The sequence below is a fragment of the Anabrus simplex genome, chromosome 3, assembly GCF_040414725.1.
Source record: "Anabrus simplex isolate iqAnaSimp1 chromosome 3, ASM4041472v1, whole genome shotgun sequence".
In the NCBI taxonomy this organism is placed as follows: Eukaryota; Metazoa; Arthropoda; class Insecta; order Orthoptera; family Tettigoniidae; genus Anabrus; species Anabrus simplex.
Genome location: NC_090267.1, coordinates 455901908 through 455922216, shown reverse-complemented (window position 1 = coordinate 455922216; position 20309 = coordinate 455901908). Strand labels below are relative to the sequence as shown.

The 20309-nt window shown below is 41.5% G+C and overlaps 1 protein-coding gene across 1 annotated transcript in view; it reads right to left on the bottom strand.

Annotated features, from left to right (window-relative positions):
* Window positions 1–20309, bottom strand: part of kmr (kramer) — a 1412209-nt gene that overhangs the window by 520116 nt on the left and 871784 nt on the right. Inside the window, exons 4-5 of the mRNA XM_068226867.1 lie at window positions 14843–15047; window positions 2866–3076 (exon numbers count right to left, since the gene is read on the bottom strand). Coding sequence (XP_068082968.1) covers window positions 2866–3076; window positions 14843–15047 — 416 coding nt within the window. The remainder of the gene's footprint in view (window positions 1–2865; window positions 3077–14842; window positions 15048–20309) is intronic.

Genomic DNA, 20309 nt, shown 5'->3' with positions numbered 1-20309 from the left:
ATATGAAATTCATAGTTTGTACGGACGAAGATGTTGTAAGTGAAGAGAAGAATAAGACCACAGTGACCAAGAAAAGAGCAAGAAAAAAAATGTCAGGAGCTCCTATCCTAACAGCGGTGGATATTTCATAAGGCATCGCAGGTGTGATCTTCTTTTACAAAGCTAGGGAAAGATGCAGTGAAATTGTGATGCAAATTATGAACATAGAATGTAATTTTATGAATGTGTACTGGGTAAGCAGGAAAAGAAGGCAAAAGTTAGTCATTATTATTCCTAAACAAAGAAGTTTGGCAATTACTATACATATTGTATTGAAGTTTTAAGTTTAACTGTATGAGCATTCATTTTATACTTTTTTGTCAGGCTGAAAAGTAAACACATATAGTCTAAAATACGGTAAGTTTAATTAAGTTTTGTTCTACTGTATATAATTTTTCACTTCACTCCACTGATAGCTTAAACCTTGGTTACAATGTTTGGATCTGTTGGAGCACACAGAAGAAAATTCCAACCAATATAAACGTATGGTAGCATTAATTAAATTGTGTGTTCCTGTGATAAACAGAGAAATAGATACATATTTATTGCAATAAATAATTCCAACAAGCCAAAAGCTCATACAGAGGAACTGTACAATAAATAAGGGTATATTCAATGATGGATCTACAAGCTCTGATACAAACAATGATAAAATCAGGATACTGAAACAGTAAAAGTAGAGACATTAATAAAGAAAGTGTTAGAAATAAATGAATTCATCCCTTAACATTCTATAGTTCCATTAATTATACTAAGATACTTAAAATATTTAATATTAAAAGCGAGTTCATTCAGGGAAGACTTCATACAACGTGACAAAATTACACATAAGTACTGTAAGTAGCTATGTACTAGTGAATAATATATTTGTAAGAGGAGGTGTTTAGGGATTAAATACCTAAGTCTTTTTAGTAACCCAGCAACTGGGGTAGTTTTCTTAGTTATGTACTCTACATGATCATTGCATCAATAATTATTCCAAGATATTTCACTTTATTTACTTTTTCTATTTCCATATCATTTACGAGTAATTTATCACTATTTGAGTGAAGTATTTTCTGTTTGGAAATAATTACGTACTTAGTTTTCTGCAGATTCATTGTCAGTTTGTTTCACTGGTACCAGTATAAGAGAGTGAGTATGTCCTGCTACATGTTTACTAAAACTGTGTACCTTATTTTTGCCTGTGTAGAAGATACTGGTGTCATCAGCATATAATGTGATATAGACATTTAGATTACATGATGAAATATCATTTATATAAATGAGAAATAAAACTGGACCTAGTATGGAACCTTGTGGGTCACCATGGGTTACATAATTGGCAGAACTGGAGTAATTATTCATGGTAACAAGCTGCTTTTGTCCTGTTAAGTAATTTTCAAACCATTTCAGGGCAAGATCAAGAATTCCAGCCTTTTCTAATTTACTTAAAAGAATTCTATGATCAACAGTATCGAAAGCTTTGGTAAGATCTATAAAATCAAGTTCTAATCTCAATCAATCAATGAATCAATCAATCAGTCACCACTGGCCTGCATTTAGGGCTATCACTCATGTGGTAGATTCGCTACCAGTTGTTTACCTTAAATTATATCAAATACATTAGAAACTTATCAAACATCTCCCTTGATAAATTATTCCAATCACTAATTCCTCTTCCTATAAAAGGATGTTCAACCCAATCTGCCCTCTTGAATTTCATCTTTATCTTCATATCATATCTTCATATCTTTCAAACTATTATGAACTTTAATTTTGTCTGAGTTACAGTGCAGTAGTATCAGGCTCTAAGATATTTGCAGTGTATAAACCATTCAGCTTAGGAACCACAGTTGTCCATTTATAGGTTACAAACAGTTCAAAAAGGTGAATGTCCCACCAACATTGTCCCTGTATGAAATCTTAAAACCAGGTAATGTAGGATAGTTGAAAATAATTTTTAAATCAGGAATATAAAAAGAATGAAGTAGCACATGAATGAATATATGCTCAATCAATAGTAAACCCATAAAGAAGGTAAAATGACTCGTGTAATAATTTGCGTTTCCCTTCTATGTAAGGGAATGAGGGTATTTAGGGGTTGTAGTGAGGATGTAAACGAGAGGACATGTAAGTCTCTAGTACGACTCCAACTAAAGTATAGTTCCAGTGTATGGGACCCTCACGAGGATTACTTGATTCGAGAGCTGGAAAATATCCAAAGAAAAGCAACTGGATTTGTTCTGGGTGATTTCTGACAAAAGAGTAGTGTTATGATAATGCTGCAAAATTTGGGCTGGGAAGACATGGGAGAAAGGAAACAAGTTACTCAAAAAGTGATATGTTCTGAGCTGTCAGAAGAGAGATGGCATGGAATGACATTAGTAGACAAATAAGTTTGAGTGGTGTTTAAAAAAAATAGAAAAGTTCAAAATATGAATATAAATATGGAATTCAAGATGACAAATTGGGGCAAATATTCGTTTATAGGAAGAGGAGTTAGGGATTGGAATAATTTATCAGAGGAGGTGTTCAATAAATTTCCAAATCCTTTGCATTTACTCAAGAGAAGACTAGGTAAGCAACAGATAGGAAATCTGCCACCTGGACGACCGCTCTAAATGCAGATCAGTGGAGACTGATTGATTGATTGATTGATTGATTGATTGATTGATTGATTGATTGATTGATTGAAAGGCATTGTTACTTTACTTATTGAATCACCCTCGTATTATCACATATTTCAAATTTCATGGCTCAATGAACGTGAACGACAATGGCAATGTCAACAAATTTGCACCATACTACCATGACATACAGGAAGACCAGATAAGATCACCTCACCTGCCACTTTCTTGGAGGATGGATGCCAGACTTAGTGCATTCATCCACTGCACCATGAGCTCGCGTGAATCAGCCGCGAAGTAGTAGGTTCGCATGTTGGTGTGCTCTGCCTTGAAGGCAAACTTGCGATACACCCGATCCTCCGCAGAACAAGGAGAGATCTTGTAGGAAGGCAGCAGGATGGAACCAAGTAGCTTCTCCTCCTCTGGGCCTGCAACACAATAATAAACTTTGTAACAAACATTTTTTTTTTTTTTGGAAAGTATAAGAAAGCACAGGGTACGCAAAAGAAAGTGCCTCCTACATTACTGAATTCAATTATGGCAGGACGCAATTACTGGTCGAAATACACAGTTGTTCATAAAAACCCGTGCGCTGTGAAGGAGCATAGGACAAGTTAACTGTACAATATTGATGAAATGATTAACATTAATAATGATTAGACACAGGGTGCGAAATCGGAAAAGAATGGTGGGGGGGGGGGGGGGAGGATCGTGGGGTTTAACTACTAGTGTTTATTTCAAACAGTATATAGGGGTATAAAATGCCCTTCTAAGTAAATTACCCCCTACCCTTAAAAATGTAAATTTAAAATTTTTTGTTTGAATTCCGTTATAACAAGAAACATGTTCAAATTTAATTATTCCCGGGTTTCTGATGGATTTGCCAGAATGAAACATGAAAAATAGGCTGCATTGTTTTATTGCTCAAGGTCTGGCAGTCGTTCTATTATTTCTAACTTATGTGTATTATTGTTGATGTTTTTTATGAAAAGATGCACAGTAAAAGACATTGATTTCAGTAATATATTTGTTACATTTACCTCATTTTATAATGAAAGAATACCCCCCTGGGCAATTTTAGTGGGGGGAACCTTTGAGATAAAATCATCGGTGGGGTGGGGGAACCCTCCCATCCCCCCCAAGATTTCGCACCCTGATTAGGCATCGCAATGACATGTTCTATAGATCACCAATATAAGCATGCAAGTACGCTGGTGGTGGTGAAATTTGCATTTAAGTATGCATTTCTTTTCATGCTATTAATTAAACACTTCCCGTGCGCGTAGAGGCGCGCGGCTGTGAGCTTGCATCCGGGAGATAGTAGGTTCGAATCCCACTATCGGCAGCCCTGAAAATGGTTTTCCGTGGTTTCCCATTTTCACACCAGGCAAATGCTGGGGCTGTACCTTAATTAAGGCCACGGCCGCTTCCTTCCAACTCCTAGGCCTTTCCTATCCCATCGTCGCCATAAGACCTATCTGTGTCGGTGCGACGTAAAGCCCCTAGCAAAAAAAAAAAAAAAATTAAACACTTCAATGAAATGAAAACGTAACATTCCTTTACTAGACACACGCGATTCACTCACACCAATATATAAAACCACGATCATGAATAAACAACTGACTGGAAAAGAAAAAATCACGCTACTTATTTCGTTCCACTAGAATAAACAATCAGGGTATAGGGTGTTTTTTTTTTTTTTTTTTTTGCAAGTTGCTTTACGTCGCACCGACACAGATAGGTCTTATGGTGACGTTGGGACAGGAAAGGGCTAGGAGTTGAGAAGGAAGCAGTCGTGGCCTTAATTAAGGAACAGACCCAGTATTTCTCTGGTGTGAAAATAGGAAACCACGGAAAACCATCATCAGGGCTGCCGACAGTGGAGTTCGAACCCACTATCTCCCGAATACTGAACACTGGCCGCACTTAAGCGACTTCAGGTATCGAGAACGGTAGTGTGTTAATACGCATAATAAATCAATCAGTAAGACTGTAAAAAAACGTTTAAAAACACAAACGTGAAGAAACACACTTAAATACGCATTCCTCTTATATTTTACATTGCACACCCTACTTTGCCTGTCCATAATTCGCTTCGCAGTACACTAAAACAGTCTTCTCCAAGTTGTCTGGTATACAGGGTTATTCACCTATGATGTTACACGGAAATAACTTCTAAACCATTAAAAACATCGGCAGTTTGTTTTCATATTCGTAAATGATACCCAGGAACTTGTAAAATAACGTGTTACTTGTTCTCATGCGGTGATTAACAACCGAGATATTAATACTAACTCCATATTCTTAAATGAAACGGCAGGAATGCATACAGCTGGCCTAAAAGTTCAACTGCGTACAAGTTCAAATATCTGAGTATTTTCAAAATCGTACCGTTACTTGATGAGATATCAATAAGAACACATTTGAGCTTTTGCGTGCCGCATCAGACAGCGTACGGTCGACCAAGGACATATTGGCACGCAAGCTGTTTCCTAGCACTGATTCCAGCCACAGAACGGATACCAGGCATGTACTGTAAACTATCGTACACATAATGTGATATACCGTAACATACCCTGGGTGTGTAACGTTATTGTATGAATGGTGATCACACAACGGGGAAGGGTGATTATTCGGGCATTATTCATTTTCTTTTTTTTTTTTTAGAAGGAGCTCTTCCGGTGTCCTGTATTATGCTTATTTCTCAATTCATACAGTAGTATGTACTATCCACTCAAACCGGTGACAATTATAGCTTTCGTTATGTTCCTTTGAAGTCGAAGTACGGTAATTATTTTATTCCTTTTAAAAACAACAAACTTCCCTGCCCTGTCATGAGTTCGCCTGTCAAAGACACTTTGCAAAGCCATCACACTTGCACGATACGCTTACATACCTGTTATCTATTATGTGGCTGGAAGCACACCCAAGAACCTGCTTGCGCGTCAGTATGTACTTGCCCGACTTCACGCTGTCTGATGCGGCATGCAAAACCACGTATGCTGTTCTTATTGATATCTCAAAAAGTAACTGTCCGATTTTGAAAATACTGACATATTTGAACTTGTACGCAATTGAACTTTTAGACCAGCTGTATGAATTTGTGCCGTTCTATTTAAAAATATGGAGTTAATATCAATATCTCCGTTATTAATCACTCCCTGAGAATATGTAGTACATTATTTTAGAAGTTCCTGAGTACCATTTACGAATATGAAAACAGAATGCCGATATCTGTAATGGTTTAGAAGTTATTTCAGTGTAATATCTTAGGCGAATAACCCTATACATCTGTGGCGTATAGCTGTTAAAACTAGCTTCAGTGCGGAGAATTATCTTTCGACATCTACGGATGTGGCAGGTGTTGAACATTCTGGTAGATCCACATTATCAGTACCAGCGAAATGTTTGTTTATGGCTATCATGATGTCGTAGCCCGGATTTCGTTTAAGGACATCACGATATTTTTTTGCAGACGGAGTCCGAGGATTTCTGGGGTACCCTCCACTTCACGCTTCGCGTTCTCCATAATGTCAAGCGAATCACCAAGATTCAACCCACGTGTTTCTAGCGTGTTTATTGATTCTGGTATGAACTGGGAGTGTGTCTTCATGAGTGCTAGTTACCTTTGAACCATTTCATTGCTGGAAGAGTGCAGGGCATTAATTACTAAACATTTTGTTGAAGACTGCTTGTAAAACACGTTAAAATATGCATAATTAAAGTCGAAAATATGCACAATCCAAAATTTGAAATGTATACAGTATCCTCTATATGGAAATATGCTCTATAAAAATAATTCGAGCGGGCGAGTTGGCCATGCGGTCAGGGACACGTGGCTGTGAGCTTGCATCCGGGAGATAGTGGGTTCGAATCCCAATGTTGGCAGCCCTGAAGATGGTTTTACGTGGTTTCCCATTTTCATACCAGGCAAATGCTGGGGCCGTACCTTAATTAAGGCGAAGGACGCTTCCTTCCGACTCCTAGGCCTTTCCTATCCCATCATCGTCATAAGACCTAGGCTATCTGTGTCGGTGCGAAGTAAAGCAAGTAGCAAAAAAAAAAAAAAAATAATAATAATAAATCCGTTCAATCTCACCTTCAGACGAACTTCCTCGTCGGTTTTGAAGGTCTAGATATCGACAAACAAAATATTCATTTGCATACAAATCCGATTTCTTAATAATGATACATACATCGCAGTTTCAGGTCAAAATATTGGCACCTTCCGATGCGACAATGTCGCGCCGCAGGCCTGCATGCATGCATAGATAATTGGCATTACCAAAATCAGCGTGTTTACCGCAGGCTGTTTGTGGCAAATTATTATTGATATATTCGACACTTTGATATCACTAGGTCCGCCTTCTTGGCTCAATGATCAGCACAGTGGCATTCGGTTCAAAGGGGCCCGGGTTCGATTTTAATCTTAGGTGGCTAATTCTCTTCGCTCTGGGACTCAGTGTTTGTGCTGCAAGTCATACACCACACACAATACTATCCTTGACAACAAAATCTTCACACTCGTATACTTTCTCCCTTACATGGAAGATCACAGATCCAGGGATATGTTTTTGAGCTTAGAAGACGAGACAGCGATTACAGATTCTTTGGTTGTTTCCCTCTTAGTAGCCTCTTACGACGTGAATAATGCATCCTTTGAGTCCACCCATAGGGAGACAAACAAAAATATGGTAAGGTTCATGAATTGTGTGAAAATGAAACACATCCTACACTTCGTAAATATTATATTATTATTATTATTATTATTATTATTATTATTATTATTATTATTATTATTATTATTATTATTATTATGCAGACTAGCACAAGCAAGGGAGCCCTTTCTTATCAAAAAAGAAAAGTAATTTAGTCACTTCAAACATTGATATAGGAATTAGAAACACATTTTTGAAGGCTTTCGTCTGGAGTGTGGGATTGTATGGAAGTGAAACATCGATGTTAACTAGCTCAGAAAGAGAGAGAATAGAAGCTTTTGAAATGTGGTGTTACAGAAGAATACTAAAGGTGAGATGGATACATCGAATCACGAATGAAGAGATACTGAATCGAATTGGTGAGACACGAACGATTTGGCGAAATTTCACCAGAAGAAGAGATAAATTATTTTTTTTTGCTAGGGGCTTAACGTCGCACCGACACAGATAGGTCTTATGGCGACGATGGGATATGAAAAGCCTAGTTGGAAGGAAGCGGCCGTGGCCTTAATTAATCACCAAGATTCAACCCACGTGTTTCTAGCGTGTTTATTGATTCTGGTATGAATTGGGAGTGTGTCTGGTGTGAAAATGGGAAACCACGGAAATAAGTTATTGTTATTATTATTATTATTATTATTATTATTATTATTATTATTATTATTATTATTATTATTATTATGATTATTATTATTATTATTATTATGATTATTATTATTATTACTGTACCGGGCGGTACACCTCCACGCCGCGAATTCAAATATTGCGCCAGTTGAAACCTCTCTACAGGAGAAACTCTAAACTTTATAATCTGTATTAAATCAAAGGTTTCTTGGAAGATGTCACTACTGTAAATTTTGAAGTGTTCTGAACTATGTCTATTTCGATTTGTGTTTGTTTGCTCTGTAGCAAGAAGTGTGGACATTCTCTTCTAGATGTCACTACTTAAAAACTATAACTGTGCACCCTGGTGCGAAGTGAACGAACTATTTTTGAAGAAATTTTGTATCTATAAGTTTGTTCTTTGTTAAATTTCTGTCTTTCATTTTTTGGGTTAGCAATATTGATCTCTGTTTCCGCCAGTTTTAAATTCAGCCAATCCTAAATTTTCTAAATTAATTTTCCACCAATCCTAGATTTCTTCTTCAGTTTTGACTTGTAATCTTTAGCCGACCAATAAAAGTTTGTGGGCGGGTTGTTATCATTCATGAAAGGTCTCAAATGTTCCACGAGGGTATATAAACTGCTGATTTTCTTGTCTCGGGGCCACTACAGTAACATCTTTCTCAGTGTGTGAATATATAGCAGGGGGCGGGAAGCGCCTCTTTCTTCAAGCAGCAGCTCATCTACAAGGTAATGGCCTGTTAACATCTTCATTTCTTGCTAGCTCAGCAGTTTAACTCTCGGGGATGGTTCGAAACCTTTAGTATGTAACCTACCCTTTTAAAATGTAAATTCTTTTCTGTCTATCTACAAATTACCAATCTGTAAAGCGGGGATAGAGCGTGCTTCACCCTCTCGACCTCTCCTTCATTTTGAATTTGAGGTGACTATGTTTTCGTAACCGTTTTTCTTTTCCTTCTTAAAGTCTTAAACTTATTTGCCGACTAGTCACCTCCATAGATTGGGATTAGCCCCTGTATCATCGGCCTAGCGCCACATAGGTTTTTTTTGACAGAAACTTTGTGTAGGAGTGCAAGTTATCGCCTCCATTCAATCTTGTATTATGGGCCAGTAATTTAATCTGATGTTTTGTTTTCCTAATGTAAAGGCCCTGTAGGTTGGGTATCAAATACCCCTGTTTCTTAGTGTGCCTTGAGGGCAGTCTGAAGTGAAGGTTGTAGCCTTTGGTAGGCTTGTAATATTGAGAGCGGGTCTGCTCTTTTCTTTAACATTGAAATTAGGAGCAAGTGCTCCTTGTACTTAGGGGTTTTCTGCCCCGTTGCTTTTGTGATTGTGAGCTGAGAGCTCAAGAGTTAATGAATTCGGGCCGTAGCCCAATATATGTAAAAATGACTTAACTGGTTTTTGGTACAGCGGCTGTATACCTGATTGTCTTTGTTATTTCCCCTAGTGGGAACCGGTTAAATATTCTCTAAATTGTGTACCTGGTTTAACTTGTTGTTATTTGTTGTATGCTCAAAATTCTATGCTACCATTGTTAAGTTTTGAAAATATAACCTTGTTAAAATTTTAATTCATCTTTCGTGCTTCTGTAGTTGAGACCTATTCCAGCCCGCACCTTCTTTCACCTCTGCAAAACCACAAAACTCCGTAACAATTATTATTATCATCATCATTAAGTCCGCATCTGTGGTGTAGTGGTTAGTGTAATTAGCTGCCACCCCCACAGGTCCGGGTTCGATTCCCGGCTCTGCCACGAAATTTGAAAAGTGGTACGAGGGCTGGAATGGGGTCCACTCAGCTTCGGGAGGTCAACTGAGTAGAGGTGGGTTTGATTCCCACTTCAGCCATCCTCGAAGTGGTTTTCCGTGGTTTCCCACTTGTCCTCCAGGCAAATGCCGGGATGGTACCTAATGTACGGCCACGGCCGCTTCCGTCCTACTTCCATGTTTATCCCTTCCGATCTTCCAATCTCCCGCACAAGGCCCCTGTTCAGCCTAGCATGTAAGGCCTCCTGGCCGAGGTACTGATCCTCTTCTCAGTTGTATCCCCGACCCAAAAGTCTCACGTTCCAGGACACTGTCCTTGAGGTGGTAGAGTTGGGATCCCTCACCGAGTTCGAGGAAAAAACCAACCCTGGAGAGTAAACAGATTATGAAAGACGGATTATTATTATTATTATTATTATTATTAGGCTTAGGCAGCCCTGTGCTGTCTCTTATTCCCAGGTCTTGAGTTCGTTTTTCGGCCAGCTCAAGGATTTTAATTGTGGACTGATACGAGATTTTTCAAGCTCTCAGGAAAACTCACAGTGAGAAGATGACGCTACTGACCTAGTATACATAAACTAACATTGATTGCCATGGTTACAACGGTGCCGGGAAGTTGATTGCACTAATTCCGGATAGACCCCTAGCCCAAAAACTTGGCCATGTTAATAAAACACAGTTTCGTATAATTGGCAGATGTCATCCACCCTCGTCGGAGGTGTGCCTTACTAGGGCTGCACCAGGCTAGCAACAAAGCAAAAAAAAAAAAAAGCAAAGCCACCTCTGTACAGACCATGAAGGCCCTTGGAGGAGTGGAAGGTAAAGGCGTCCACTGTTGTTAACCTCGGCACGTGATGGGGTAGAGTGGTTAGCTCTACGCCCGGCCACCTTTGCCCCCAGGAATTAACCTGGTACTCATTTTTGGTGTAGGCTGAGTGAACCTCAGGGCCATGTGCACCTCCGGAAGTGGAAATCTCGTTCCTCAAATTTTACGACTTCCTTACGGGGATTCGAACCCACGTCCTTCCGGGCGAACCGAGCACGCCTTTACCGCCTCGGCCAGGCAGCCCCTAGGCTAGCAACAGCCACACGAAATTCCACTGAAACCTCAATATCTCCAAACACCTCGGGAGCTAAATTTTATTTCTAGTTATCGAAATTTCGAGATATCGAGAATACCGTTTTTAGGCATGTAAAGCATATAATTGAATCATATATATCTACGGGCTTATACTGAATACATTTTTTAACAGTATACAAAAATAGACAAACAAACTCTATTTTACGCCATCACTATATTTATGCCAACGGCCGTAGCCGTGTTGAAACACCGGATCCCGTGAGATCTCCGAAGTTAAGCAACATTGGGCGTGGTCAGGAGTTGGATGGGTTGCCACGCGCTGTTGGTGGGGGGTAAGGGAATGGAGGAGCGGAAAGGAACCGGCCACCCTACCGCACGTAAACTCCGGCTCAGGAACACCTCTGCGGAGGTTCGGACCTGCCTTCGGGCAGAATAACCCTTACCTACTATATTTATAACCATTATTATAGTAACCGTCCGCCTCTGTGGTGTAGTGGTTAGTGTGATTAGCTGCCACCCCCGGAGGCCCGGGTTCGATTCCCGGCTCTGCCACGGAAATTTGAAAAGTGGTACGAGGGCTGGAACGGGGTCCACTCAGCCTCGGGAGGTCAATTGAGTAGAGGTGGGTTCGATTACCACCTCAGCCATCCTGGAAGTGGTTTTCCGTGGTTTCCCACTTCTCCTCCAGGCAAATGCCGGGATGGTACCTAACTTAAGGCCACGGCCGCTTCCTTCCCTCTTCCTTGTCCATCCCTTCCAATCTTCCCATCCCCCGCAAGGCCCCTGTTCAGCATAGCAACTGAGGTCACCTGGGCGAGGTACTGGTCATTCTCCCCAGTTGTAGCCCCCGACCAAGAGTCTGAAGCTCCAGGATACCGCCCTTGAGGCGGTAGAGGTGGGATCCCTCGCTGAGTCCGAGGGAAAAGGCGAACCTGGAGGGTAAACAGATGATGATGATGATGATTATAGTCACCTGTTCAGAAGGCAGGATGCAGAACACACAGTAGTGATACAAGAAACATACCTCAGTCAACACCTTTGGAAAAAATCCGTCACCGGGCGAGTTGGCCGTGCGCGTAGAGGCGCGCGGCTGTGAGCTTGCATCCGGGAGATAGTAGGTTCGAATCCCACTATCGGCAGCCCTGAAAATGGTTCTCCGTGGTTTCCTATTTTCACACCAGGCAAATGCTGGGGCTGTACCTTAATTAAGGCTTCCTTCCAACTCCTAAGCCTTTCCTATCCCTTCGTCGCCATAAGACCTATCTGTGTCGGTGCGACGTAAAGCCCCTAGCAAAAAAAAAAAAATCCGTCAGTCTCTTCTGTGTATTACTGATTAACTTTCCTCCCTTCACGTTGAAACTTCTCGTTAACACCACGCAGCCGAGATTCGTAAATGGAGCTTGTCATCCCCAACTTCCGGGGTTGCTTTCGTACGTGACCGGTAATTAATTCACACCGGAGAAACAACGAGGCTTCGCCGATTTTCTGATCATTAGAAGTTTTAGTTTTTCGGTTCCCGTCATATTAGCTCTCAACATCACTGTAACCCTTTCTTTACTTGTTAACTGTTGCTCACAAACAACAAATGCCATATTGCACAGGTAATGTTGCACAAAATTCGAGATACAGAGTACTTTTTGCTTAAAGGGAAGAAATATTTGCTTCGAGAAATCGAGAAATTAGTGTAACCGAATTTCGAGTAATAGATAAATAAATACATGTGAAGAATAGGACAAAAGGTCGGGAAATTTAAGTTACTTCGAGATACTGAAAATTCGAGTAATGGAGGTTCGAGATATCGAGATACTGAAAATTCGAGTAATGGAGGTTCGAGATATCGCTGTTCGACTGTATTACTAGGTAGCTAATTAAAGGCGTCAGCTGAATAGTGTAACTATGATAAATTTAGCGTGATGATGCAATCTCTACCCGCGAGGGCCTCGTACTTTCAGCTGTCGATTATGTGCTCACTGTACAGTTCAGAGCACCGTAGCGAGTGAACGTGCTGACCGATTTAAAAGAGTCTAACAACCGCTGAAGCTAATGCAAGTAGGAAACTTCGTGAATTAGTAAGTAAACTCGTATCCTCATCCCGAGGTGGTGCAGCTCTTTTCAGGCACTCCCCCAATGGAGGTGAGATGCATGTGCTATTTCAACCACATACCAGCCCTCCTACCATTCTTAAATTTCTGGCAGTACCGGGAATCGAACCCGGGCCCCCGAGGACGGCAGCTAATAACACTTACCGGAGGCGGACCGTGAATTCGTGAATGTGACGAAATGTTCTTTCGCAGCTTCTATATTGGTAATCATTCAACACTCGCCAGACAACGGCAAACACACTGGTGAGGAAATCACGAAGATATCTCCAACCGATCAAAAGTATTTCCTTTCGTCTCATTTTTTCTGTTCTTTTCTAGGAAATACGCAACTTAAATATAAAGGCAAAACAAAGTCATCTCCGCAAGGGCTATGAAGGCCCTCCCGTAACCTCGGCACTTTGTGGATTAGAGTGGTTATTCCCAGGAATTATTCTGGTACTTATTTTTGGTGTAGGCTGAGTGAACTTCAGAGCCATGTGCACCTCCGGTAGTGGAAATCTCGTTTCTTAAATTTTCCAACGTCTTGGCGGAGAATCGAACCCACGTCCTCCCGAGTGACCTGAGAATGCCCTTACTGCCGCGGCCAGGCAGCTTCTAGGTTAAACATAAGCTGTATCATTAACCCGTTTACCGTTGTCAGGTCTTGTCCCTCGTGGCTTAATAAATCTTCGCTTTTCCTGTTATTTTTAAATTCGTAGGTGCAGTTATGGGAAGGATGTGGGGTAAGCCAGTCAACCAGATGGCCGGCCTTGGTTCAACCGCACGCAAGCGGTCAATTTTTATAAGGGAAACTGTATTCCTGTCGGATCAGAGCTTCATGGGAACCAAGGATTAGGAGATAGACAGTTTCTCGTCCGATCCAGTGATTGCCAAAAGCTCTGTTCATACGGTGTCGAACAGCCACTGAGCAGTAGGCTGGTACCCCATCGTTCTGAAACCAAATACTATCCAGGTCTCCCTCATATTGAAGTTGCGGCATGATCTAGTCGTTGACCATTTGGAGATAAGTTATGGGGTTAATAGAATCAGCGTCGCATTCCGCTATGCAGAGATCACAGAGTAACAATACCGATGTTTTGGGTTCCTAAAGGTATTTCCACCTTACATGGTACATAGTGGAGTATATGGATGATTTCGGACTGCAGCTCCTAATACCTAGTACCTTGATGGCACTATTGTAGTAGATTATCAAAGGCTGTTGACTTTCGGTACCTTGATTCCGACGTAACTATTGATGGTATCACTCTGCTGAACGCCAAAACAATGCTTGCTACTGCCTGGATGAAGGAGCGCAGGTCACGGGTGTTCTATGTGACTGCAAAATCCAATTATGCCTGAAGTTGAAGAACTACCAGACAATCGCCCATCCTGTGGGTTTGTATGGACCCGAATGCTGGCCTGTTACAAAGAAACACAGGCAGGAAATGTATGCAATGGAGCAATAGAGATACGGATGCTACGATTGCCACAGGGATAGATCATGTTACAAATAAAAACGTTCAGAACATCTTAAGAGTCGCCCCGATATTCAAACTGAGAAAAGCAGGATATTCATGATATGGACAACTGGCCATAGAAAACGAAGAGGCAATCGTTGGAAAGGCACTGTTGGTCAGCCTTGGCGAGGAAGACCGCGAAAACGATGGATGGCTGGATTGTCTACAAGAGGATATGTCCACTACGGGTTTTCGTCCTGGTGATGCGACGTATCGAATGAAATGGAGGGCGAGGAGCAAAACGGCACATTCAGATGAGAATAGTACGAAGGACAAGAAGTGGGGTAAGTGGGGTATAGGGAATTTCTTCAGGTAATGATTAATAGACTTCAACATTTCAAATTTAGCTAATTGTGATACAAAACATGATGAAGGGTAACATACCAAAGCTGTACAGTACTGACCTTTGTAGTAGAAGAGGCAGTACTCTGAGAGCACGAACCAACGTTTCTTCCAGAGCATGAGACCCTCGCTGCCCTGTTTGTGAAGCCAGCCCTGCAGGGTGACGGGTGCAGAGACAGGCCGCTTGACGACGGGCGAGCGCAACTGTTGTTGGGACTGCGCACCGGAGCTCTTGCGTCGGCCTTGCGGCTGGACTGCAGCCGGCCCCTGCTGTCAACAAACACACATCACACCTTAGCGTTACCATTGTACTCAGGTATCTAATACAAATAGGAAACTAAAATTACCCCTGCGCTTCAAGGCACAGGACGTTCACATGCTAATGAGTTTTAAGAAGAAAGTTCTACGATTAATGGAGTTTACCACTGTAATGAACATAATAATAAACAGGTGAACATGATTCATCTTGTTCTTAAAATTACTGGGCTGAAATATATTCAGTGAGATACAAATATTACATTATTTATTTCCTATATATTTATTTAACTTTAACGTTACTTAGTGTCATATAGGCCTGCAGTACAATACCACATTTGTTTTCATCAATGAACATGTATTTGTGTATTTATTATCCTCACTGTCCTCTTCTATCTTTCTTCTTCTGTAATACTGATGTTTTATAAGTAATTACTAGGACTTAGATTTTTAAGATTTAAAAGTTGACGAAATATACAAGCAAATATGATCTTAAAAATGACAAAATCTGACTCAAGAATCATGAAATATAACCCCAAAACTGACCATTTTTAAAATCACAAAACACATGTCCAGGACTCGTTGTGCTAGATTCTAGACTAAGAATTTTTTTCTACATATACACATTAAAACATAGCCCATTTTCATTGATCGGCTATCAAACATGTTTGAGTGTATGGCAGGCCTACTTTTATGTAAAAAAAAACAAACTCCACAGGCAAGTAACTCAATCTTGAAAACATCCTAGGGACATGAGGTACGAATTTTAGGTAGGCAAATAAAATATAAAGTATGAGCATATATTCTTTATTTATTCCTAAAAATTACAATCCTTTTCTTAATCATCATTATCCGGTCGATTAGGCATCACATTGACTGCATTCGCACAACATACAGCGCCAACTCAATGCCTTATGGTTTGGGGTGCTATTGGGTACAACCACAAATCACAGTTGGTGCTTGTCCAGGGCACTGTGACCAGTTTGACTTACGTGAATGACATCCTGCGACCCACAGCCATACCCTTTCTGCACGATACCCAGACGCCATATTTCAGCAGGAGAATGCGCGACCACATGTTGCTGTAGCAGTTTGCCTTTTTTTTCCTACCACTGTAAGAGCTAACGCGTGTCTGCATTATTTTACTTAAGCACCACTAGGAGCACTAATATGAGTTTCAGAGTTTCAGATTTTCACTTAAGCCCTTATAACTACATTCGGTGCATCATTTTTTTAAAATTCAAAAAACGCCTGAGCTTGTTGACTCAAGGAACACATTACAGAAAGATTTATGTAAATGTCCGGCTCCATGGCTAAATGGTTAGCGTGCTGGCCTTTGTTCACAGGGGTTCCGGGTTCGATTTCCGGCAGGGTCGGGAATTTTAATCATAATTGGTTAATTTCACTGGCACGGGGGCTGGGTGTATGTGTCGTCTTCATCATCATTTCATCCTGATCACGACGCGCAGGTCACCTACGGGAGTCAAATAGAAATACCTTATTTGGCGAGCCGAACTTGTCCTCGGACACTTCCGGCACTAAAAGACATACGCCATTTCATTTCATTTGTATGTAAATAAATTTCGCTAGGATTCGCGTTACTTATGAGTAGTACCACTATATGAGGAGCACCATGGGCTTGCGTTGTCTGTGATTGGTACCACTATATGAGGAGCACCATGGGCTTGCGTTGTCTGTGATTGGTACCACTATATGAGGAGCACCATGGGCTTGCGTTGTCTGTGATTGGTACCACTATATGAGGAGCACCATGGGCTTGCGTTGTCTGTGATTGGTACCACTATATGAGGAGCACCATGGGTCTGCGTTGTCTGTGATTGGTACCACTATATGAGAAGCACCATGGGCTTGCGTTGTCTGTGATTGGTACCACTATATGAGGAGCACCATGGGTCTGCGTTGTCTGTGATTGGTACCACTATATGAGGAGCACCATGGGCTTGCGTTGTATGTGATTGGTGCCACTATATGAGGAGCACCATGGGTCTGCGTTGTCTGTGATTGGTACCACTATATGAGGAGCACCATGGGTCTGCGTTGTCTGTGATTGGTACCACTATATGAGAAGCACCATGGGCTTGCGTTGTCTGTGATTGGTACCACTATATGAGGAGCACCATGGGTCTGCGTTGTCTGTGATTGGTACCACTATATGAGGAGCACCATGGGTCTGCGTTGTCTGTGATTGGTACCACTATATGAGAAGCACCATGGGCTTGCGTTGTCTGTGATTGGTACCACTATATGAGGAGCACCATGGGCCTGCGTTGTCTGTGATTGGTACCACTATATGAGGAGCACCATGGGCTTGCGTTGTCTGTGATTGGTACCACTATATGAGGAGCACCATGGGTCTGCGTTGTCTGTGATTGGTACCACTATATGAGGAGCACCACGGGCTTGCGTTGTCTGTGATTGGTACCATTATATGAAGAGCACCATAGGTCTGCGTTGTCTGTGATTGGTACCACTATATGAGGAGCACCATGGGTCTGCGTTGTCTGTGATTGGTACCACTATACGAGGAGCACCATGGGTCTGCGTTGTCTGTGATTGGTACCACTATATGAGGAGCACCATGGGTCTGCGTTGTATGTGATTGGTAACACTATATGAGAAGCACAATGTGTCTATGTTACCTGTGGATGGTACCATAATGTGTGATACACCGTGGGTCTACATTGACTATGATTAGTACCATTATGTGAGCAACACCATGAGTACACGTGGCCTGTGATTAGCAGACCCGTGCTGAATACAGAGGAACGAAAGTAATTCAGCGCGGCGCACGGTCGCCATCCGTGATGCCGAGCACCCGGTCCCACCCTCGGTGGCATGCTCACGATGGTACTAATAACAGCCAACGCCCAGACACAAGGTGTTCTCACATATGGTATTAATCGCAAGTAATCTCATGGTTCCAACTGCATCCTCCCTCTGTAGCCCCTTTTAGTCGCCTCTTACGACAGACAGGAGATACCGTGGGTCCATTCTTCGTCTGCGTCCCCCACCCACAGCGGATGGAAATAAATACAAAGAACAACACATGATTTCTTAAACACCTGAGCTCTAGTAATTAACTTTCACTGATTTTTTGCTTCACGTAGCATCGACACAGATAGGTCTTATGGCGATGATGGGATAGGAAAGGGCTAGAAGTGGGAAGGAAGCGACCGTGGCTTTGATTATGGTACAGCCCCAGCATTTGCGTGGTGTGAAAATGGGAAACCACGGAAAATCATTTTCAGAGCTGCCGACAGTGTGGTTCGAACTCACTATCTCCCGGATATCTCCCATCATGTCACAGCTGCGCGATCCTAACCGTACGGAGGTTTAGGGGTAAACAAAATGCAATTTTTCGGTGAGTTTATATACTTTAGGGATTTACAGATAATGTCTTAGTACAGTACCGAGGAACCAGTAATTTTTATCAAATTACGAAATCTTCGCGAGCGAAGCAGTTAACATCTAGTTTTCTTATAAAATGATAGTGCAGAAGTAGACTAGGGTAGAATAAGGCCTTGCCTTGAAGTGCAATCATCTATATCATTCAAGTTAAAAGTAAAAAAACACATGCAAATACACAACAATACACTAAAACAGAGTCAAAAAAATAAAACAATAAACAATCAACATTGATCTGCAATTTGGGCATTCGCCGAGGTGGCAGATTCCTTACCTGTTTTTCTCCTAGCCTTTTCTTAAATGATAGTAAATAATTTGGAAATGTATTGAACATCTCCCTTGACAAATTATTCCAATCCCTAACTCCCCTTCCTATAAAAGAATATTTGCCCCAATTTGTTCTCTTGATTTCCAACTTTATCTTCATATTGTGATCTTTCCTACTTTTAAAAACACCACTCAAATTTATTCGTTTATTAGTGTCATTCTACGCCATCTCTCCACTGACAGCTCGGTATACTAAGTGGTATACTTAGTCGAGCAGCTCGTCTCCTTTCTCCCAAGTCTTCACAGCCCATTCTTTGCAACATTTTTGTAACGCTACTCTTTTGTCGAAAATAACCCAGAACAAATCGAGCTGCTTTTCTTTGGATTTTTCCACTTCTGGAATCAAGTAATCCCGGTGAGGATCCCATACACCGGAACCATACTCTACTTGGGGGTCTTACCAGAGACTTATATACCCTCTCCTTTATATCCTTTCTACAACCCCTAAATATCCTCATGATGATGTGCAGAGATCTGCACCTTTTATTTACAATCCCGTAGTTAACAATAAAACATAAATTAAAAGCAGATAGACCCGCCTGTGTGGTGTAGTGGTTAGCGTGATCAACTGCCACCCCCGGAGGCCCGGGTTTGATTCCCGACTCTGCCACGAAATTTGAAAAGTGGTACGAGGACTGGAACGGGGTCCACTCAGCCGGGAGAGGTCAACTGAGTAAAGATGGGTTCGATTCCCACCTCAGCCATCCTGAAAATGGTTTTCCGTCGTTTCCCACTTCTCCTCCCGGTAAATGCCGGGATGGTACCTAACTTAAGGCCACGGCCGCTTTCTTCCTTCTTCCTTGCCCATCCCTTCCAATCTTCCCATCCGCCCACAAGGGCCCTGCTTAGCATAGCAGGTGAGGCCGCCTGGGCGAGGTACTGGTCCTTCCGCAGTTGTATCCACAACCCAATGTCTGAAGCTCCAGGACACTGCCGCTGAGGCGGTAGAGGTTGGATCCCTCGCTGAGTCCGAGAGAAAATCCAACCCTGGAGGGTAAACAGATTAAGAAAGAAAGAAAGAAAGAAAGAAAGAAAGAAAGAAAGAAAGAAAGAAAAGCATATAGAAAACTAGCTTTCGTACACGATAAAACAGGCTACTATGTCTCATAAAACGGATGACGAGATCTGCTGAGTGTTACAATACTAACATTAGTAATGCAAGCGAAATGTTGAGAAGCGATTGTAAGTTAAGCAAGCAACTCTTCTTCTACAATCAGGAATTGATTTCTATTTGCTCTCTAAAGGAATGTCTGGAGCTGCTTCTTTGCAACTGTATCACTCCTCAGAGGTATGCACGCAGCAAGAAGTGGGAATCCAAGAATTATACTCTTGGGAATGTTTTTATCTGAAATCTATAAAGTAAGAGACGTCGCGCACATAGCCTGGTGGAGAGAATAACGTTTACAGCAGGCGAGATTACGGATTTTACGCTAGAGATTAGAATTCTTCTCTGAGTTGGTTTTATTAAGATGCTTTTGTTACTTTATGACTGTGTGCACCAGAGCGATAAAATGCATCTCC